The sequence below is a fragment of the Panthera leo genome, chromosome B3 (genome assembly GCF_018350215.1).
Source record: "Panthera leo isolate Ple1 chromosome B3, P.leo_Ple1_pat1.1, whole genome shotgun sequence".
NCBI lineage: Eukaryota > Metazoa > Chordata > Mammalia > Carnivora > Felidae > Panthera > Panthera leo.
Window position 1 is genome coordinate 110,547,115 of NC_056684.1, and position 18,002 is coordinate 110,565,116.

Consider the following 18,002-nt stretch of genomic DNA (forward strand, 5'->3'; position numbering starts at 1 on the left):
TCGATCCCTTCTTGAGCCCCTTCAACAACAGACAGCAGTTAAGTCACAAGAAGAGGCTCCTCCATAAGGGGGGCCCAAGAGACTCACACACCCAACAGAACCCAGACAGAGTCCGGCCCAGGCAACTCTGGAAAGGAATGCTGAATTTCAGGCCTCTAAGAATCAGGTCAGGATAAATTTTGAGTCAGTTACCCCAATGCTGTTACAGTTCTGGGTGATGATACGGGTGTTCCCTGGGTATGGCAGTACTTGGGGGAAGTAAGGGCATGGTGGGGAATGTAGTAATGAACTGATTCCCAGGGCATACCCTGCTGTCTTCATCTGACACCATAATAGCAATGCATCCTTGGCAGAGCGTGTCTCACGACCTTCCATTGTTTGGACAACAATGTCCTGAATCTAGGGGTGCAGGAACAAGAGAGGGAGGAATTAGATTTGCATCTGGCTCTGTGCCTTCCTTCTCTCCCTCCCTCTTTCTTCCTTCTTAGCCACCCATCTGCATTGCCAGCCCTGCAGCAACACCACAACTTAAGGCCCTGCATCCCAGTGGCCCGTTTCTCTGCCTTAGTCAGCAGCACAGGACGGGGATGGCTTCCTCATGTTGGAGGAGACAGCTCTAACCTGATGACTAATGGGGTACTGAGAATAAACAAGATACCCCAAATCCTCCTCTGAGTAACAGTGCCCTACAAGGAACAACATGAATATTGAAAGGGACTGTATGTCTGATTAGTAGCTCCTCTTACCTTTCATTCTCCCCAATTCTGCCATTATTACTGCTTAACTATAAGCACCGACAGAGAGTGAAGTGGGATATCCAAGACCCCTTGGATGAGCTCTTCAGTCTGGGAATTGTGTGCTGTCTTCTTCCTCCCTGCCTTCCCTGCCTCAGGACTAGATTCTTTCTGTCCCATGTGGAAGGCCCTGCTTTCCTTCCCTTGCGCTTTCTCAACTTCCTTACAGATAATGAACCTTGAATTTCAGGGTGGGAAGAGAAAAGTTTCTGATTGAAAAACATAAAATAGATCTTCTGTATTGTTTTTGCAACTTGTGAATCAAACTATTTAAGAAAAACCAAAAAGTTACACATGTCGGGGGAAGGGGACAAAAGCAGATCTTGTGGTCAGATCTCTGCCCAGCTACTAGTTTCCATATTCTCCCTCAAAAGACTACACTGTTGACTGAACAGCTCACCTTGAGCTTCAGTGACCAGGCAATGTAGAGGACGGTCCCTTCTTCCTATAAACATTGTCCCACAAGACAGGTTTCTAGCCTCCCAGAATGTGCATACTCGTACTTCATTCACCATTTTATAAGATTCCTAAGCCCTATCTGGCCCCTTAAGGCTCCCTCCACTCCCTCTGCCCCCTTGGAACCCACCTGGAAGCGAAGGATGATGGTCCAGATGAGGCCCAGGACCAGGCGGTGGTTGCCATCCACGATGTCATGGGAGCCCATGTTTTCCAGGTGCACACGCTGCTCCTTGAGGAACTGCAGGGCTTTGTCCACGTTCTCCAGGCAGTGGATGCGCATCTTCCCCTTCGTGGGCTTTGGCTGAAGGACAGCATTGGCCCCATGGGCACGGAGGGACCTCACGGTCACCCCCAGAGGTGGTTGCAGCCTAGACCAGTTCCTGCCATAAGCATCCACCCTCCACCCTCCTGGCCAAACTCCAACCCTCACGCTCACTGCTTGCCACTTTTCAACCCCATCCTTTCAGCAAAGTTCAGAGGCTCCCCCTTCCATGAGCATCCAGAGCTCTGCAATTGGGCTGTGTCAGTACAGTTCCAGGGTCTGAACAAAGCCTTCTGAGTATGTAATAAATGACATTCAAGAGCAGTAACACAACAGATAGTTAATTGAGCACTTACTATGTGCCAGGCACATTTCTAAGAACTATTTACTGTTGGTTGGTGATAAGAGTGGCTTTCTGTTTGGTGACTGATATAACAGGGTCTATGCCAGCATCCAGCCTCCTCCTCCATCCCTGAATGGCCCCAGCCAAAACTTAAGGGGACCACCCCTGAGGAGTAGCCACATCATGTGAAGGGTTCCCAGTGGTAACTCTTTCTAGTTGGCTTTCAATACAGTGTAAAAGGCAGCAGCCTGGAGTTGAAAAGGCAACAGAAGAATGTGGTACCTTTTCATTCAAACCCCAAGGATCTTAGTGCTTCATCAGGCACAGGTATCCTTTTATCCATGGGGGAAACAAGGCAAAGAAGATCCTGACTAATAGGCCCAAGGTCATAATGGAAGTCACTGAACAAAACACGAACCTTCATCTGGTTTTCCCTCAGAGACAACATTACTGCCAGGTGGGTTACAACTGAGAGGACATGTAATAAATTTCCACTTGTAAGAGTGACAGAACACACAGGAAAATATCTTCCATGCTTTCCTCTGGGTTCCAAGAAGGATGCAAATTTCTCCAACTGGGTAATAACCCATCTTAGCCTGCATGAGGCAACAGATGGTAGGTCCACTGCAGGCCAGCGACAGATGCCCAGGCCCCAGGTGGACAAAGTCAAGAGCTCTGCATGGCTTCTGGGAGAAGCATGAAGAGGTAGGAGTGGCCATTAGGCAATGAATTCTGAGTACAGGTCAGAGAACTCAGGAAGCCACATGGACATCTCACATCAGTAAGCAATGAAACCTCCCAAAAGAATAAGGAGAAACCTTGGAAGGCCATGAGAATTGGAGATACCCACAGACTATGTCTTTCCTGAAGAGGGGACACGGCACAACCACACGGTGCAAGGAAAGAGGCCACGACACAGAAAGGGGCTTTACCAGCATCTCTCCAGAGAGCACCTCCAGGAGCTTGATGAGCATCCGTCCATCCCGCAGATCCTTGTAGAGGTCAGTGATGCGACAGGGCACACGAGCCAGGTTTGAGTTCACCCATTTTGTGAAGGTCTTCTTCTGAACCACTTCCCGCTCATCTGAGTGGGGAGAAGAGCCTTGGGTGAGGTGCCCGGGGTGACAGTGTCAGTGTGCAATGTGACAAAGGGCTGAGGGGATTTCTTAATCCCAGGGTCCCCTGATCCCTGGTAGAGGAGGCTGAGGTACCTATTTCATCCCTTTCCTAGGAACATTGGCGGTCAGAGTGTAGCCTTTGGGCAACATGGGTCCATGGACTGGGGCAATGAAGAGATTACTTCTACTACCACATTCTATGCCCAGTGGCTAGGCATGCCTAATTCAGCCACCTGTTTTCCTGTGCCTGGCAGAATGCTCTGTCCCTTTGTACCAGTAAACTCAGATTTCAATGCCAGGTTCACCCGTCTACCCATCCAACAAACATTCCCTGCCTAGAATGGTCTCTCTGGCCCTTCCACTCCACCCCACCCCCTCCACCTAACTCCTATTTGTCCAGAAAGCTTTTGCCAACCCCTTGCCGGGGTTAGGCCTCCCCTTGTGTGCCCCACCCCCTGCATATACATTTCTCATTTAGGTCTTGCTTCACATTCATAGTTGGTGAAAGCCTGTCTCTCCTGCAAGCAAAGTCTGTCTGTCTATCTGGTTAACTTCTACAACCCGAAGGCCTAGCGCCCGCTACACGGTAGATATTCCAGAGCTGTACTGTATTGAGTGCACATTTACTCAGCTCCCGTTGGTGGAGGCTCATGCTAGTCCTGATAATACATAAAAGCAAAACCAACTGCCTGCCCTGAAGAAGATCCTGGTAGGCAGAGAAGAATGGTGAACAAGGCAAGTTGGAATGTATGATCCGCACAAGTTTAGGCATACAGGAGGTTTGGGTTGGGGGCCGTCCATTGCATTATGCTGCCTTTCTCACCCCCAGCATACCAGGCAGAGGTTCTCCCTCTTCAGACCTGAGAAGCTGACAGACATCCCTACTCGAAATCAGCATCAGCCCTAACTAGGCTTCTCGCTGCACCAGTTCAGGAGAGGTACCTCTTGGCACCTCTGTAAACCAGATTCTGGTAACCTGCACAGTTATGGCTGGGAGCCTTGAACAAGATGCTGGAGAGAGAGAAGCTGGGATAGCACAAAGAATGGGGGAGGAGCGGAAGACAGAAGAGTGGAAGAAAAGAGAAAGGGGGAGAAGAGGGAAGGAGGGTGTACCCTTGTTGTTGTCCCTAGTGAACAGTTTGTGACCACAGGCTTCGGGCGTTTCGGTGCAGGAGCTGGCTGGTCTGACAGTTGCAGAGGAAGCCTGGGGAGGGTGGGTGGGGGTTGGGCACAGCCAAGGCAACTCAGAGCAGCCTAGCCAGGAGAGATGTCAGCCCCTGGGGGCAGGCTTAATGTCCGTTCTGCTGAGCCCAAACCGTGGAAAGGTTGGCCTTTTAAATTATTAAATACCTGATTTAACAACAACAAAAAGAGAAGCCCCGCCAGCACGGCCTCAAGGGTATAATTTTGGCGGTTCCGGAGGCTCACAGCATCAAATTCCTTCCTATTGCACTGCTATTTTAGTGTGAGGAACTCAGACACATTATTCACTTATTCATTCATCCAGCCAATGTTTACTGCACAACCACTAGGTGCCAGGCTCTGGGGGAGATGGGGAATCAAGGACAGGAAAGACAGCCCCTTCCTTGAAGCAGACATACTCTGTTATAAATAAGATGGGCTCTGGAGTCCTATATGAAGAATTCAATGGCAGCCATCTAAATAAGACTTCCATGAAGAAGAAAAATACTACTACTGATTCTATGAGTCTCAGATAAATAAAAAATTAAAATGGCATCCATTCATACCAGGCCACTGGGCAAAGTTTCAGGTGAAAAAAACCCTCCTTACTCTTTTGCTGGCAAGTTAAACCACTTTCCTGATTTCAAGGATTGTTCAGTAAAATGTAACTAAAGTTTCAAAGATATATTGGACAAGAAGCAATTGCATTTATTCTGGGGCATGTTTGGGCTCAATAGAACCCGCCATGACCCCGTGATGCCTTCCCTAGAAACCAGAACTGTTTTGTTTTTAACTTTTTAATGTTTCTTCACTTTTGAGAGACAGAGAGAGAGCACGAGCAAGGGAGGGGCAGAGAGAGGCAGAGACATATAATCCGAAGCAGGCTCCAGGCTCTGAACTATCAGCAGAGCCCGATACAGGGCTTGGACCCACGAACCCATGAGATCATGACCTGAGCCGAAGTCAGATGCTTAACCAACTAAGCCACCCAGGTGCCCCTAAACCAGAGCTGTTCTTTAAGGGGCTAGCTCTTCTAACTGACGGAGCTTTGAGCAAGGGCTAAAATTTTTAGCCCCCTTAGAGAGAAGTGTGTCAAAAAACTTAAGTCCTTTCTTCATTTCTCCTTTTCCTGTTTTTAAGGATCCCAAAATTTCATCACATGGGTAATGAGACCCATTTATTTGTGGTTGGCGAAGGGTGAGGAAGTGCTTTTAGCTGGGGACATGGGATTTAATTCTCGGCTGCTGGGCTGGCACATATATTGGAACAGATATATCCTAAATTACCCTTAGGTCTCCCCAGTTTTCAACACACAAATGAAGCCTCGTAGACCCCAAAATGTTGGAGCCACAGGTTTAGAGCTCAGGCAGGCAGCTTCTTGGCTGCTTTTTCCTTGAAGACTGGGGTGAAATTGCCCAGAATCACCAGCACCCTGAAACACTCTGCAGTGTTGAGACATGGGAAGGATTCTGAGAGGCTAATGATGATCATAAGGAGAGAAAGCCCAGGAGTGGGGATTAATTTCCATTAGCTGTTTTGCTCTGGCTGCTCCACGTCGGCATGCTCAGCAAATTTACTCCCAGCATGCCCCAGGTGCCCATCAGAAGCCTTCCAAGTACAGGAGAGGCGGGTGGCCCAGGGCCAGCTGGGCTGGGAACCCCAGTGGTGTGGACAGGCTGGGGCAGTGGCCATGTATTGGGCCTGCTGTCCCCAGGGGGCCTGGGCCATCTTGCATGGACCCTCTGTGGAAAGGAGTCCTCAGCAAGGGCTGGCTAGGGGCCAGACCTCATTTCCAGACCCCTAACCCTTCCAGTGCAGGAAAGGGAACAAGTCTACCAGCATGGTCTGACTCAAAGCCACCAGAGCCTCAGAAAACCCTTGTGCCTTTGCTGCCCTCAAGGGTAGGGCCCTCCATTCCTGTCTGTTCTTCCTCTCCCTTTCCCTCCCAGGATGGGACCATCTTCAGTCCTTCCTACATGTCAGGGCTTCTCCTAGAAAACTCACCTTCTCTGACCAGCTGGCTAGAACAAGTGTCTGGATACTGTGACTGGGTGATCTTTCATTTACATTCCCTTTCCAAAGTTTGGTTTGAGGTCAAACAGACCCACAAAACTCAGACTCAAATATTTGTCCACTAATAAGTGAGTTTATAGTACCTGGCACACAGAAAGCTAGCCTAAATGTTACCATCACTCTTATCGTCACTACTACTACTATTTTTTTAGTTAAAAAAGTTTTTTAATCTTTATTTATAAGAGAGAGAGAGAAAGAGACAGAGAGACAGAGTGCCAGTGGGGGAGGAACAGAGAGGGAGACACAGAATCCGAAGCAGGCTCCAGGCTCCAAGCTGTCAGCACAAAGCCCGATATGGAGCTTGAACTCACGAACTGTGAGATCATGACCTGAGCCAAGTTGGACGCTTAACTGACTGAGCCACCCAGGCACCTAAGGACAGTTCATTTTAAAATGAACATACAAAAGCTGTCACAAGGTGACACTGGATTAGTTACCAGATAAATGGCACATACAGTAAATGGTCATGGGCCAAAGGGGAGAGAAGTCATTTCTAACTGGAGTAGGCAAGGGGGTTTCTCATAAAGAAAACCTCTTCGGACAGGTAGAGGAGGAGGGGAGCCAGGAAGAGAAGAGGAAGAGAGATATTCCCAGAGAGACATGGAAGGATGGAGTTTGTTCAGGGGCTGCTGACTAGCTACAGGTGAGAAGAAAATGTGTGAGGGGTGCCTGGGTGGTTCAGTTGGTTAAGTGTCCGACTTTGGCTCAGGTCATGAGCTCACGGTTCCTGAGTTCAAGCCCTGTGTTGGGCTCTCTGCTGTCAGCACAGAGCCCGCTTTCAGATCCTCTGTCTCCCCGCTCCCCACCCTCCTGCCTCTCTCCTGCTCATGCTCATCTGCTCTCTCTCTCTCTCTCTCTCAAAAATAAACATTAAAAAAAAAGAAGAAAATGTGTGGAAAATAGGTTTTAAAACCGAATATGGAAAGCCTTGAAAGAAAGGCCAAGAAGTTTAGATTTAATCCTAAAAGCAAAAGAAGCCACTGAAGGTATAGGAGGTTCATTTCCTGAATTACTAGTTTGTAAGGCCCTCAATGATAATAATAATAAAAAAAGTGTTTCAACTTAAAATGAAATGTGAAAATTTACATAAAGAAACACCTTTATATATTTTTAAAGGGATTCACAATATGTGCCCCATTTTAAAAAATGCTTATTTATTTTTGCGAGCGAGCAAGCAAGAGAACACGAACAAGCAGAGGAGGGGCAGAGAGAGAGGGAGACAGAGGATCTAAAGCAGGCTTCTTGCTGTCAGCACAGAGCCTGATGCGGGTCTTGAACTCACCAACTGTGAGATCGTGACCTGAGCCGAAGTCAGACACTTAACCGACTGAGCCACCCAGGTGCTCCAAGAACACCTTTTTAAAAGTCTCCTGAGGGGGGCGCCTGCGTGGCCCAGTCAGTTAAGCGACCGACTTCGGCTCGGGTCATGATCTCGCAGTCCATGAGTTTGAGCCCCGCGTCAGGCTCTGTGCTGACAGCTCAGATCCTGGAGCCTGTTTCGGATTCTGTGTCTCCCTCTCTCTGACCCTCCCCTGTTCATGCTCTGTCTCTCTCTGTCTCAAAAATAAATAAACGTTTAAAAAAATTAAAAAAAAAAGTCTCCTGAGGTGCACAAAAGATTTGAACAGGTGGCAAGGCACATCCAAGTCTTGACTAGGAAAACTCAATATGATAACGATGTCAGTTTACTCTAAATTCATTTACATATTGAATATTATTTTAAATATATTTAAATTATATACCTTAAATTTGGGGGGAAACTAGAGAAGCTATGAGAAAATGCACTGGAAAAACAAATAGCTAGGAAAATCCCAAAAAGAAGAGTAACAGACCTTCCCAGGCATTTTTTGTATCAGATAATAAAGCACAGTATAAAGGTACAATGATAAGACTGTGTGCTACTAGCATATGAAAAGACATATCGATGGAACAGAAGTAGTCCCAAGCACAGAGAGGCACTTGATAACTGATAAAGGTAGTTATTTCAAATAGAAAGGGGAAAAAAAGGATTATTGGGTAAGCGGTGTGGAAAAAATTAGATGCCATCCAGGAAAAATTAACTTATATTTATACCTCAATTCCAGGATAATTTCATTCAGATAAAAACTGAAAACGTAAAAATGAAATCATAAAAATACCAAAACCAATCATGGTTGAATGCTTTTGTTTTTGTTTTCTAATGATGCTGGTGTAGAAAAAGTCCTCCTAAATAGGACACAAAATTCAAAAGGTAGCAAATAAAAGATTGAAAGTTCAACTACATTAAAAAAAACCTTCAGTCAAAATTTCTGCTCCTATGAATTAAAATTAAAAAAAAAATTTGTGTGGGTTAGAATACCACAAGCAAAGTCACACAAATGACAAAGGATATTTGTAACTCACATCTTTCAAAGAGCCAATTCCTTTAGGATATAAAGAACATATACAAATTAATGAGGAAAAAGACCAACAATCTAATAGCAAAGTGGACACATGTATGTGAACAAAAAGTTAACAGAAAAACTGTAAAGTGGTCTTTAATGTGTAGAAAATTGTCCAAGCTATTCACAGAAGTACAAATTCAAAGTATAAACATACACATGAAATTTAATAAATGGCCCTTAATTAGTTTGGACAGATTAATTATAAAAGACATTTTTGAGACAACTGGGAAAATTTGAATATTAAGTGGGTTATTAGATTGTATTAGAGTTGATGTTAATTTTATTAAGTCTGCATTTTTGCCAGCACATAGCTGTAAGCTAGAGGTAAAGCTAGGGGTAATAGTAGTATTATAGTTAGGTGGGAAATGTTCTTGTTTTTCAGAGGTGCCTACTAAAGTATTGGGGTAAAATGTCATGGCAATCTTCAATTCACTTTAAAAATATGTCAACCCCTCAAATAGACAAGCAAATATGGTAAAAAAAAAAAAAATAACAGTTGTTAAGTCTAGGTGAGGATTCGTTATACTTTCATCTCTATTTTTTTGTATGTTTGAAATTTTTCATACTAAAAGTCAAAAAGTACAACGAAAGTCCATCAAGACACTGCTTCATTTATCGGGTGGGCACAGATCAAAAAGTCTGATAAGATCCGGTGTTTGGTTAAGGGTGTGGGGAAAAAACATTCATATGTTGCTAGAGAAGTTATGAGGCAATTTGGCAAGACTGATCAGAATTATATATGCACACACTTTTGAACCCAGTAAATCCACTTCTAGGAATATATCCTCCCGACAAACATATATTTGGGAATTAATCTATATATAAGGTTATTCATTGCATTTTTAAAAATAGTGAAAGACTGGAAACAATGAAAATGTTCACCAATAGGAGACTGGTTAAATTAAAATTGTATGTCCATACAATAGAAAACTTAATTGTTGTAAAAAAAAAATGAGGCTGTTTATGTATTAATACAAAACAATCTTCAACATATCTTGGGTGGAGGAAAACACATACAGCAATGTGTAGTAAAAAAAAGAAATAAAGGCTGGGAAGAAGAATAGACCATTTGCTAATATATGCATAAAATACGCCTGGAAAGATGCATGGGAAATTGAGAACACTAATTATGGGAAAAGAACTAGGTATCTGAAGGACCAAGGTGGGAATAAAACATTTTTTGCCCTTTTATACATCTTTTGAGTTTTATCCCCTGGATGTATATGTTATTTATTCAATATAGAAATCTATTTTTCTTTTTCTTAAGAAAATATTAAACTTTTTTTTCCTCCTCCTCCAAGATGGCCCAGTTCACTGTGTGTCCTGCTTCAGGGACTTTTCACGAGACAAAAATCACAAGCATGGTTAACCACCTGAGCCACAAGAAAGATGGAAGGGAGAGAGGGAGAAGGTTTATGAGTTGAGGAACACTTCCTACATCCCTTGAGAACAGAGCCCAGGAGGGAGGTCCATGGGTCCTGTGGGCAGGTTTCGCTCTGCCCCCTTGACCACCATGTAGCTACTCTCCCAGGTCTTGCCCTCTGAATATCCCCTACAGGTGTTTTAAAGCACAGACCTCTCCCCTGGGGTCAAGGTTCTTTCCCTTTCTTTCTTGTGTTCTACCTTCTCTAGGCTTCTTCTTGGCTCTTCCTTCTGCTTCCCTCCTCCCTTGGCGACAGCACGCCTGCCACTGGCCCCACCTACTCTGGTACCTGTTTCACTTCCTGACATCATGGGCACCCGGGAAGTTTGTTATCAAATTCCCCAGTGTTTTAAAAATAAAAGCCTATTACACATTGGCTGTTCTTAAGCCACATGGTTTAGTTGAAATAGTTTATCTTGGAACCTCAATTACCCAATTCTAGGCCCATTTATCTATTTCTGCCCTAGTTTCCTATAAAATTCCTTGTGTGCTTCATATCCCTCCCTCTTTTGTCTGTTAAAAATCTGCTGTCAAGACTAGAGAATAGCAGGGTGCCTGGCTGGCTTGGTCGGTAGAGCATGTGACTCTGGATCTCGAGGTTGTGAGTTTGAGCCCCACATTGGGTGTAGAGATTTCTCAAAAATAAAAGAAATCTTAAAAAATAAAAATAAAAAAGAATAGAGAACAGCAACCTAAATATTCAAAACAGGGGATTATATGATAATTTTGGTACATTTGTGAAGATACTAATAAGGTTGTAGAAGACCTTTCAATGGTAGGAAAGGATATTATAATACATATTAAGGAAAAATACAGATTTTAAAATAACACGTATAATATGACCCCAGTCTTGTAGAGCTATATCCATTTAAAAACAAAATCTTAAGCTAGATATTGTTATAGCTGAGTGGTAAGACTGTGGGTGCCTTTTCTTTTTGCTTATCTGTAGTTTCCAAAATTTCTGCAATGAACATGTATTACTTTGATAATAAGAAACAGCAAATATCATGAAGAAAAATCAGATATGAAGCTCATAAATCCTGAGGAATAAATGACTGATGAAATGTTTAAAAATGTGTTGTGTTTTTTTTTTTTTTTTCCAGAAGCCTGCATTTTTACCAGCATGTAGCCCTAAGGTATAGGTAAAGCTGGTGGTCAGAAAGACAAAAGGGAGAAAAGGCACCATAGGAGGCCCATGGATCACTGGCCTGGGTCTGAAAACAATCATTTAATCCTTTGTAGGTTTACAGCTTGGGATTTCTCCACTTCTCATGTCAGGAAGCCAAGAGCTTAAGGAACCTGAATGAGTGATGCTTTAACTTCCATGAACTTGTGACAACATTGAAGATACAGATGCTAATCCCATGAAGCCTAGCACAGGGGCAGACCCTGAGAGACACATCATAAATGATGCTGGTGGCACAAATTCTACCCTACAGTTTAGCTTGGAGAGGAATTTTTTCTTTCAACCAACCAGCTTTCATCACACTAGCATTGTGAACAGCTAGAGCAGGATTCTCCTACATACAAGATTTAAAACTTAGCTAGCGTTGGTTCTAAGCGAGAACTTTAGGATGCTTACTACATGTCTGCAAAGGCAAGCACAAAGTGCATAAGACTGACTTTAAAAGTGGGCAGAGTTGAACACTAAGATGCTGGTTAACTAGACTGGGGTACGTTAATACAAAGGAAGACTATACAGCCATGAAGATGATTATCTATATGTTTGCATGAAATGATATTCACAATATAGTGCTCAGTGACAAAAATTCTAAGATTACAGTATTATAGATAGCATTTTAATATTTATACATATATACACGCAGTCATATTTATAGGCTTGTAAAATATCTATATGGGTCATTAACAATGTCCCCAGTTTTCTCTTTTTTCTCTATTTTTCTAATCTTCTCTATACTAAATATATTTTGTGTAACAAAAATATTTGAAGATATATTTTTTAATGTTTATTTATTTTTTAGAGAGAGAGAGACAGCATGAGCAGAGGAGGGGCAGAGAGAGAGGGAGACACAGAATGTGAAGCAGGCTCAAGGCTCTGAGCTGTTAGCACAGAGCCTGATGTGGGGCTCAAACTCACGGACCATGAGAGCCTGACCTGAGCAGAAGTAGGATGCTTAACTGACTGAGCCATCCAGGTGCCCCTCACCTTATTGTTTTTTAAATAAAATAGGGTCTTTATATATAGTAGGAAAAGGAAACAAGTTATCAGAGGCCAGTTTAAATTTAAAAAAATGTTTTTGAAGAAGGCTAGTTTTGATCTGAGGTTTGAAGATGATCATGGTTTTAGAATGACAGAGAAGAAAGGGGGGGGGGGTCTTGCTCAAAGCCCTCAAGATGGAAACTGGCAAATCTGTATGTGTGTGCACACAGGTGTGCAAGTTTGGGGGGTGAGGTGAAAAGCAATGAACTTCCCCAGAGTAAAGAAGTTGAAGGACAGTCTAGGGAATCTGAACTCTACACTTCAGGTAAAGAAAAGCCTAGAGGTTCTTAAGTAAAGCAACACCTCACTAAAATCTGCTAGAGGACAATGCTTCTAACTTCCCTGTGTAAATGGGATTCAATGAGGAGAGGTCAAGGCACCAGCTTGGAGGCAGCTGCAGAAGTCTCTGCTTGAGGTGACATGGCCCCAGCTGACATGTGAACCATGGAAGTGAAATGACCAGAGCTGATCTGGACAACCACAGAACAAGGGTCTGCTGGCCCACAGCAGGTGAGAATATTCAGAGGCTGTAAGACAGAAGTAAAAAGGAATTCAGGATTTTGATCAAAGAGGCTTAAGAGGCTGGTGGTGGAAGGAAAATGAGAAGAGAGGTCTTGGGTGGGATGCAGAGGAGGAGGCAATGCAGGTCTGAAGGACTTTCAAGAAAGCCCAAGTGCTGTAGCCCCAATGGCACTGGGATGATTTTATGATTTTATTATTATTTCTAAGTTTATTTATTTTTAAGAGAGAGAAAGAGTGTGAGCAGGGAGAGGCAGAGAGGGAGACAGAGGATCTGAAGCAGGTTCCATGCTAACAGTATAGAGTTCAACGTAAGGCTTGAACTCACGAACTGTAAGATCATGACCCGAGGTGAACGCTTAACCGACTGAGCCACCCAGGCACCCCAGCAGCAGGATGATTTCAAATCCCTGGGATTCTGTCCTGGCACTTTCTGCTCTACCTCTCCCCTCATCTGGATAAGTGGCATGGTGATACCTATCCCCTGCTTACTTCAGAGTGGTTAAGGGTCAGTTAGATCATCTGGATAGAAAGCACCAGGTATTGTCATGCATGCAGGTGGTGGTCGCAGGGAGAGATTACATTCACTTAGAACACAAGGCCACAGAAGTTGACATGGTCCAGGACTCAGTTTTAACCTACACTTTATTGAGGAGAGAGAATTTCTGGAGAATCTACTGATTTGCTAAAAATCATTGATTCCCTTTCCCTAAGCCAGGAACCAAAGCTCCGTGGTTCAGGGTGGAAGTATGTGGTCAGCGCTACCATAACAGGAGGCTTCTTCCCAGGCTGCCAGAGGTGGAAAGGCCTTGTGTGCATCATCTGGTTTGAGCCTCTTGTTTTACAGGTGAGGAGCAGAAAAGCGACTTGGCCAAGGTCACCTAACTTGGGAAAGCCCACGATAGCTACAGGAGAGGCCAGAAGAATGATAATGTGAGGATGGACCACTTCTCTCTGTCAATGGCCACCAAGCTGGCTCACACTGCCGTCTTCTCTCTCCCAGACTTTTGCATAGTCTCCCCACAACCTGTTGCCCCCACTGAAGTCAGAGTGACTTTTAAAAACCCAAATGTAAGCATGCCACTTCCCTGTCAGAGCACTTTGATGGGTGTGGGAGTGGCTCCATCCTTCTGGTCCTCTACTGAAGGCCACAGATCCTGTCTTGAGAGCCTACAGCTCTCCCTGCTACAGCTCCCACCCTTTGACCCTTCAACCCTGCCACCCCTTTGCAAATAATCTCCTTAAAAAACTCTTCAGCCACCCCTTTTGAGTTTCCTACTGCTTCCTGCCAGGACCCTGAAGATACCAATGGCCTGTAAGTCCCTGTGATGTGGCTCCTGCCTGCCCCTCCCATCTCCACCCACCCTTCTCCCCATGTGCTCACTCCAACAAGCCCTACTCCTCCTTGGATCAGTTATAGGCTGTAGGTTATATTAGAAACTCCTAATTCTCAACAAATCCTCATGGAATTTATCATAATTTGTCAACATGCATGTATGTCTATATGTACAGAAACACATGTGTTTGTATTTGATCCACTTCCTTCTCGCTAGACTATAAAATGAGATCCCCTGTTGATCTGGTTTCCAGAGTTTGAAGGCTAAAGGGTTTGGAGGCAAAATGCTCCTAGAGACTCAACTGCTACCAGCTTCCTTGCCATTCTCTCTCAGTGACACGATAAAAAAGGAAAATGAACAATTGCTACAGATGCTTGGAAACAACACTCCTGGCACCTCTTCAGTCAAGCAGCATGCAGAGAGCGCCCAGTTGGAGAAGGGGAAAATGGATGCCGGCTGCTCTGGGAGCCATGAGCACAGTAAGGCCTGGTGTCACAGCCTGCCCTTGGGAATGAAGCCAACAGCCCACAGGAATGTCCCAAAGATGGAGGAGGCTATTACCATGGCTCACTCAGACTGCACTGCATGGGGAGGGGAGAGTCTTATTATTAACCTCAGTGTATTAATATTTGAAAAGCATCTTCACAATGATAGATAGCAGTCACCCAGAGAATTGGAACAGCCTTGGTTCTGCAAAGTGTTTTCAAAGAGGAAGAACAGCTTTTATCAAGAGGGAAGAGAGGACAGTGGGAGAAAGTGTTATGTCCTGGGCTGGGGAAACTGCCTTGGACCACGGCACACTGCCTCTCCTGTGGATCTGTCTGCACAGGTAACTAGCAGGTTTATCTGAACAGTGGCCTGTCTCAGGAAAGCGGGTGGGGGTGGAACTCATAATGGCTGACCTCCGAGGAAAAGCTGCTGAGCCAATTATTTTTTTTTCTGACAGTACACTAAAATGATTGTTGCTGATTATACATATTTCCATGAATAGTATGTCTCCCCAATATATAGTTTCTACATAGAACTCCATTTCGTGTTTTGAAATTAGAGAAGAAAACATTAAAAAAAAACCCTCATTAATGATGCCACCTTTGTTCTCACAGGTAGCTTAACAGAGATATTCAGACCATTAACACCTGATGCCTTGGTCTCCAACAGCTACATCTGAACTTGTCAACTTAGTAGGCTGCCAAGAAGCTGCTGAATCCCCACTCCTGTACCTTCCCCACCCTGCCCGCCACATACTGTGGTGAAATCCTGCTCTCTGAAAGAAATCATTCACCCTCTGGACACAAAGCCCTTCTCAGGAAACTGGGACACCTGGAATCAGTGTCATCCTGGTGCCGGTGGAGAAACAGGCCAAGCATGACCTTTTGCCACCAAAGTCAGGAATCAGCCGATACTACCTTCTCTGTGAAGTTTCCAAGGAGCCAACGTGGGTGGGAAGGGAGCGGCAGGGTCTGAAGGCACCTGTCCTAAGGCTCTGATGGAACATCTGCCAGTCACAGAACTTAACCTTGGGGCCTGGGCAAAGTGGGTCTGGAAGATGTTCAAGGTTCAAAATGGCAGCAACTCTGTGCTTCAGAGCACAGGGACATAGCCTGCTATGCACCTGCTGCCCTGTTGTGTCCTCTGAATTGTCTTCAACCAACCTCACCACTTGACCTCATCTCCAATCTAGTAAGAAGGCAAAGACAGAATGCAGAAAGGAAAGGCATTTCTAGTTTGAAGCATCACTTGGATTCTGACTTAAAGGCAAAGCCAGAGTGGGCTACACAATTTTGTGCACTTTGTTTTAAAAGAATGGCTCTGGGGGTGCCTGGGTGACTCAGTTGGTTGAGTGTCGGACTCTTGATTTTGGCTCAGGTCATGAGATTGAGCCCCACGTAGGGCTCTGTGCTGCTAGTGTGGAGCCTGCTTGGGATTCTCCCTCTTTCTCTCTCTCTGCCCCTCCCCTGCTCATACGTGTGCACACTCTCTTGCTCTCTCAAAATAAACATAAAAAAATAAACCAACAAAAAGTGTTCAAAGGATGGCTCTGTGTTAAATGGGCCACAGAAGATGATGAAGGACACATTGAGCCCTCTCCTCACAGATCGTCTCAAGAGTCCCTGCATTGCTCTCTGTACCATGACCTTCCAGATGCCTCTGTGCTCTGAGGAGCTGGAAGTCATGCAGTAGGTGGCACTTGGGATGCCCAGATTTCAACGTGAGTGCATGGGTAAGGCAGGGGAGGCCAGGGCACAAGGTTTTATCTTTTGGGGGCATCTTTCTGTTGCATTCCTCCTCTGCCACTTGGGCCACACCTGCCCCAAGTCACTGGGGTACACAGCCAGGTGCAAGAGGGTACACGTGCAGGCAGAGGACCCTTCTGGGATGAGGAGAGAGAGCACCAAGGGCAGGCATTCTGGCTGGTAAATTCCCTGCAGCCTGCAGTGCTTCATCCCTCATCCAGACAGCCACAAATGTTTACCAAATGGCTCCCAGTATGAAAAGGGGGGAGGACAGGAAAAGGGGTGTGAGTGAAGATGAGGGTGGCTCTAGGAGACACTGGAAGCCTTTCTACCAAAACCTGAAGGCTGGAACTGCTTGGAGGGATTAGAAGGTGAGCTTTTCAACTGCTTCCCTTCCTCTAATCTTTCAAAGCAGGTCCTAAACGTAGGAAGGTACCAAAGGCAGTCATCAAAGCAGAGAACGGCCCCTGTTCAGGAAGAAGCCTCAGGGTGACCCATCACTTAACCTCCTCGAGTGCTGCCAGCTTTAGAGCCTGACACTGAGAGCTAACATCTGCCAGGGACCTACTGGGCAAATATTCCTGCTGGGCCCCCACCCTTTCCCTGGGCACTGCCGAGGTCAAATCCATCCCCTATTTGCAGGAGCCTTCTGCAGCACTTTCCTGCCCACCTCCCCCTTCATTTCAGTCAGGCTGACCCACAGTGTCAAATCCACAGTGATTCATTTGGAGAGAGGTCAGGTATTTGTATACCAATGTGGCAGTTTCCACACGGAATAACCAGATGGTTTGTTTATTTCAGTCCAGGGAGGAAGAGCTGGGAATTATTTGAAAGGCAAAATAGGGAGTATTTCCTCTGGAGCTGAGAGGAAGTTGACTTAAGGGGCAGAAAAAAACGGAGTCCTGTTAACCAACTGCAAGATTTCTAACCACAGGTCACTATGTGGAGAAGGACCCAGAGAAGCCACACCCGGAAGGACATCTAACCAGCCTCATCATCCTTTGGTTTCTTGGTCCTTCCAGGTCACCCAGCTGATGGCAGAGACACAGCTGGGATCTTGGCTGGGCAGCCTTAAAGAGAAAGATCTACACAGCATGGGGCTTCATCCCTGTGGGCACTGGGTCTCTGGAGACCGAGCCAAAAGCCGCAACACAAGCATTAGTGGAGTTTCCCCTGGTCCCTGGCTCCTTCTTCCAACCCTGGCCTTCAGAAACAAAGGAGGGTGGGGTTAAGAAGGAAGAAACTGGCCCTGGAACAGGTCAGGATAACTGGAACTGTGACTGATGATCATGAATGTCTGAAGTTAAAAGAAGGGACAGAAAGATATTACTAAGATTTCCTGTAAATACTAACATTCACCTAGTATTTTATTACTAATAAAAAACTTTCATAAACTTTATCTTACTTGATCTTCACAAGACCCTTGGGAAAGAACTACTGTCCCCATTTTATAAAACAGGAAATTGATTCAACCATCCTCCATACTAGTAGCATTAGAGGGGACGGTAATGCCTTCCTTGCCATCATGTGCTTAGGTGTGGGGGAGTGGCTGTGGAGAATGCAGAAATGATAGGAACTAGAGGTGCTTCTGCTTCCTCAGCCTCTTTGGAAAGG

The 18,002-nt window shown here is 45.2% G+C and overlaps 1 protein-coding gene across 2 annotated transcripts in view; it reads right to left on the reverse strand.

Annotated features, from left to right (window-relative positions):
• SPTB (spectrin beta, erythrocytic) overlaps nucleotides 1-18,002 on the reverse strand; it is a 149,640-nt gene that overhangs the window by 46,518 nt on the left and 85,120 nt on the right. For both annotated transcript variants that reach the window (XM_042943498.1, XM_042943497.1), the window contains 3 exons: nucleotides 2,791-2,942; nucleotides 1,381-1,554; nucleotides 308-399 (listed from right to left, as the gene is read on the reverse strand). In XM_042943498.1, the coding sequence (XP_042799432.1) occupies nucleotides 308-399; nucleotides 1,381-1,554; nucleotides 2,791-2,942 (418 nt within the window). The remainder of the gene's footprint in view (nucleotides 1-307; nucleotides 400-1,380; nucleotides 1,555-2,790; nucleotides 2,943-18,002) is intronic.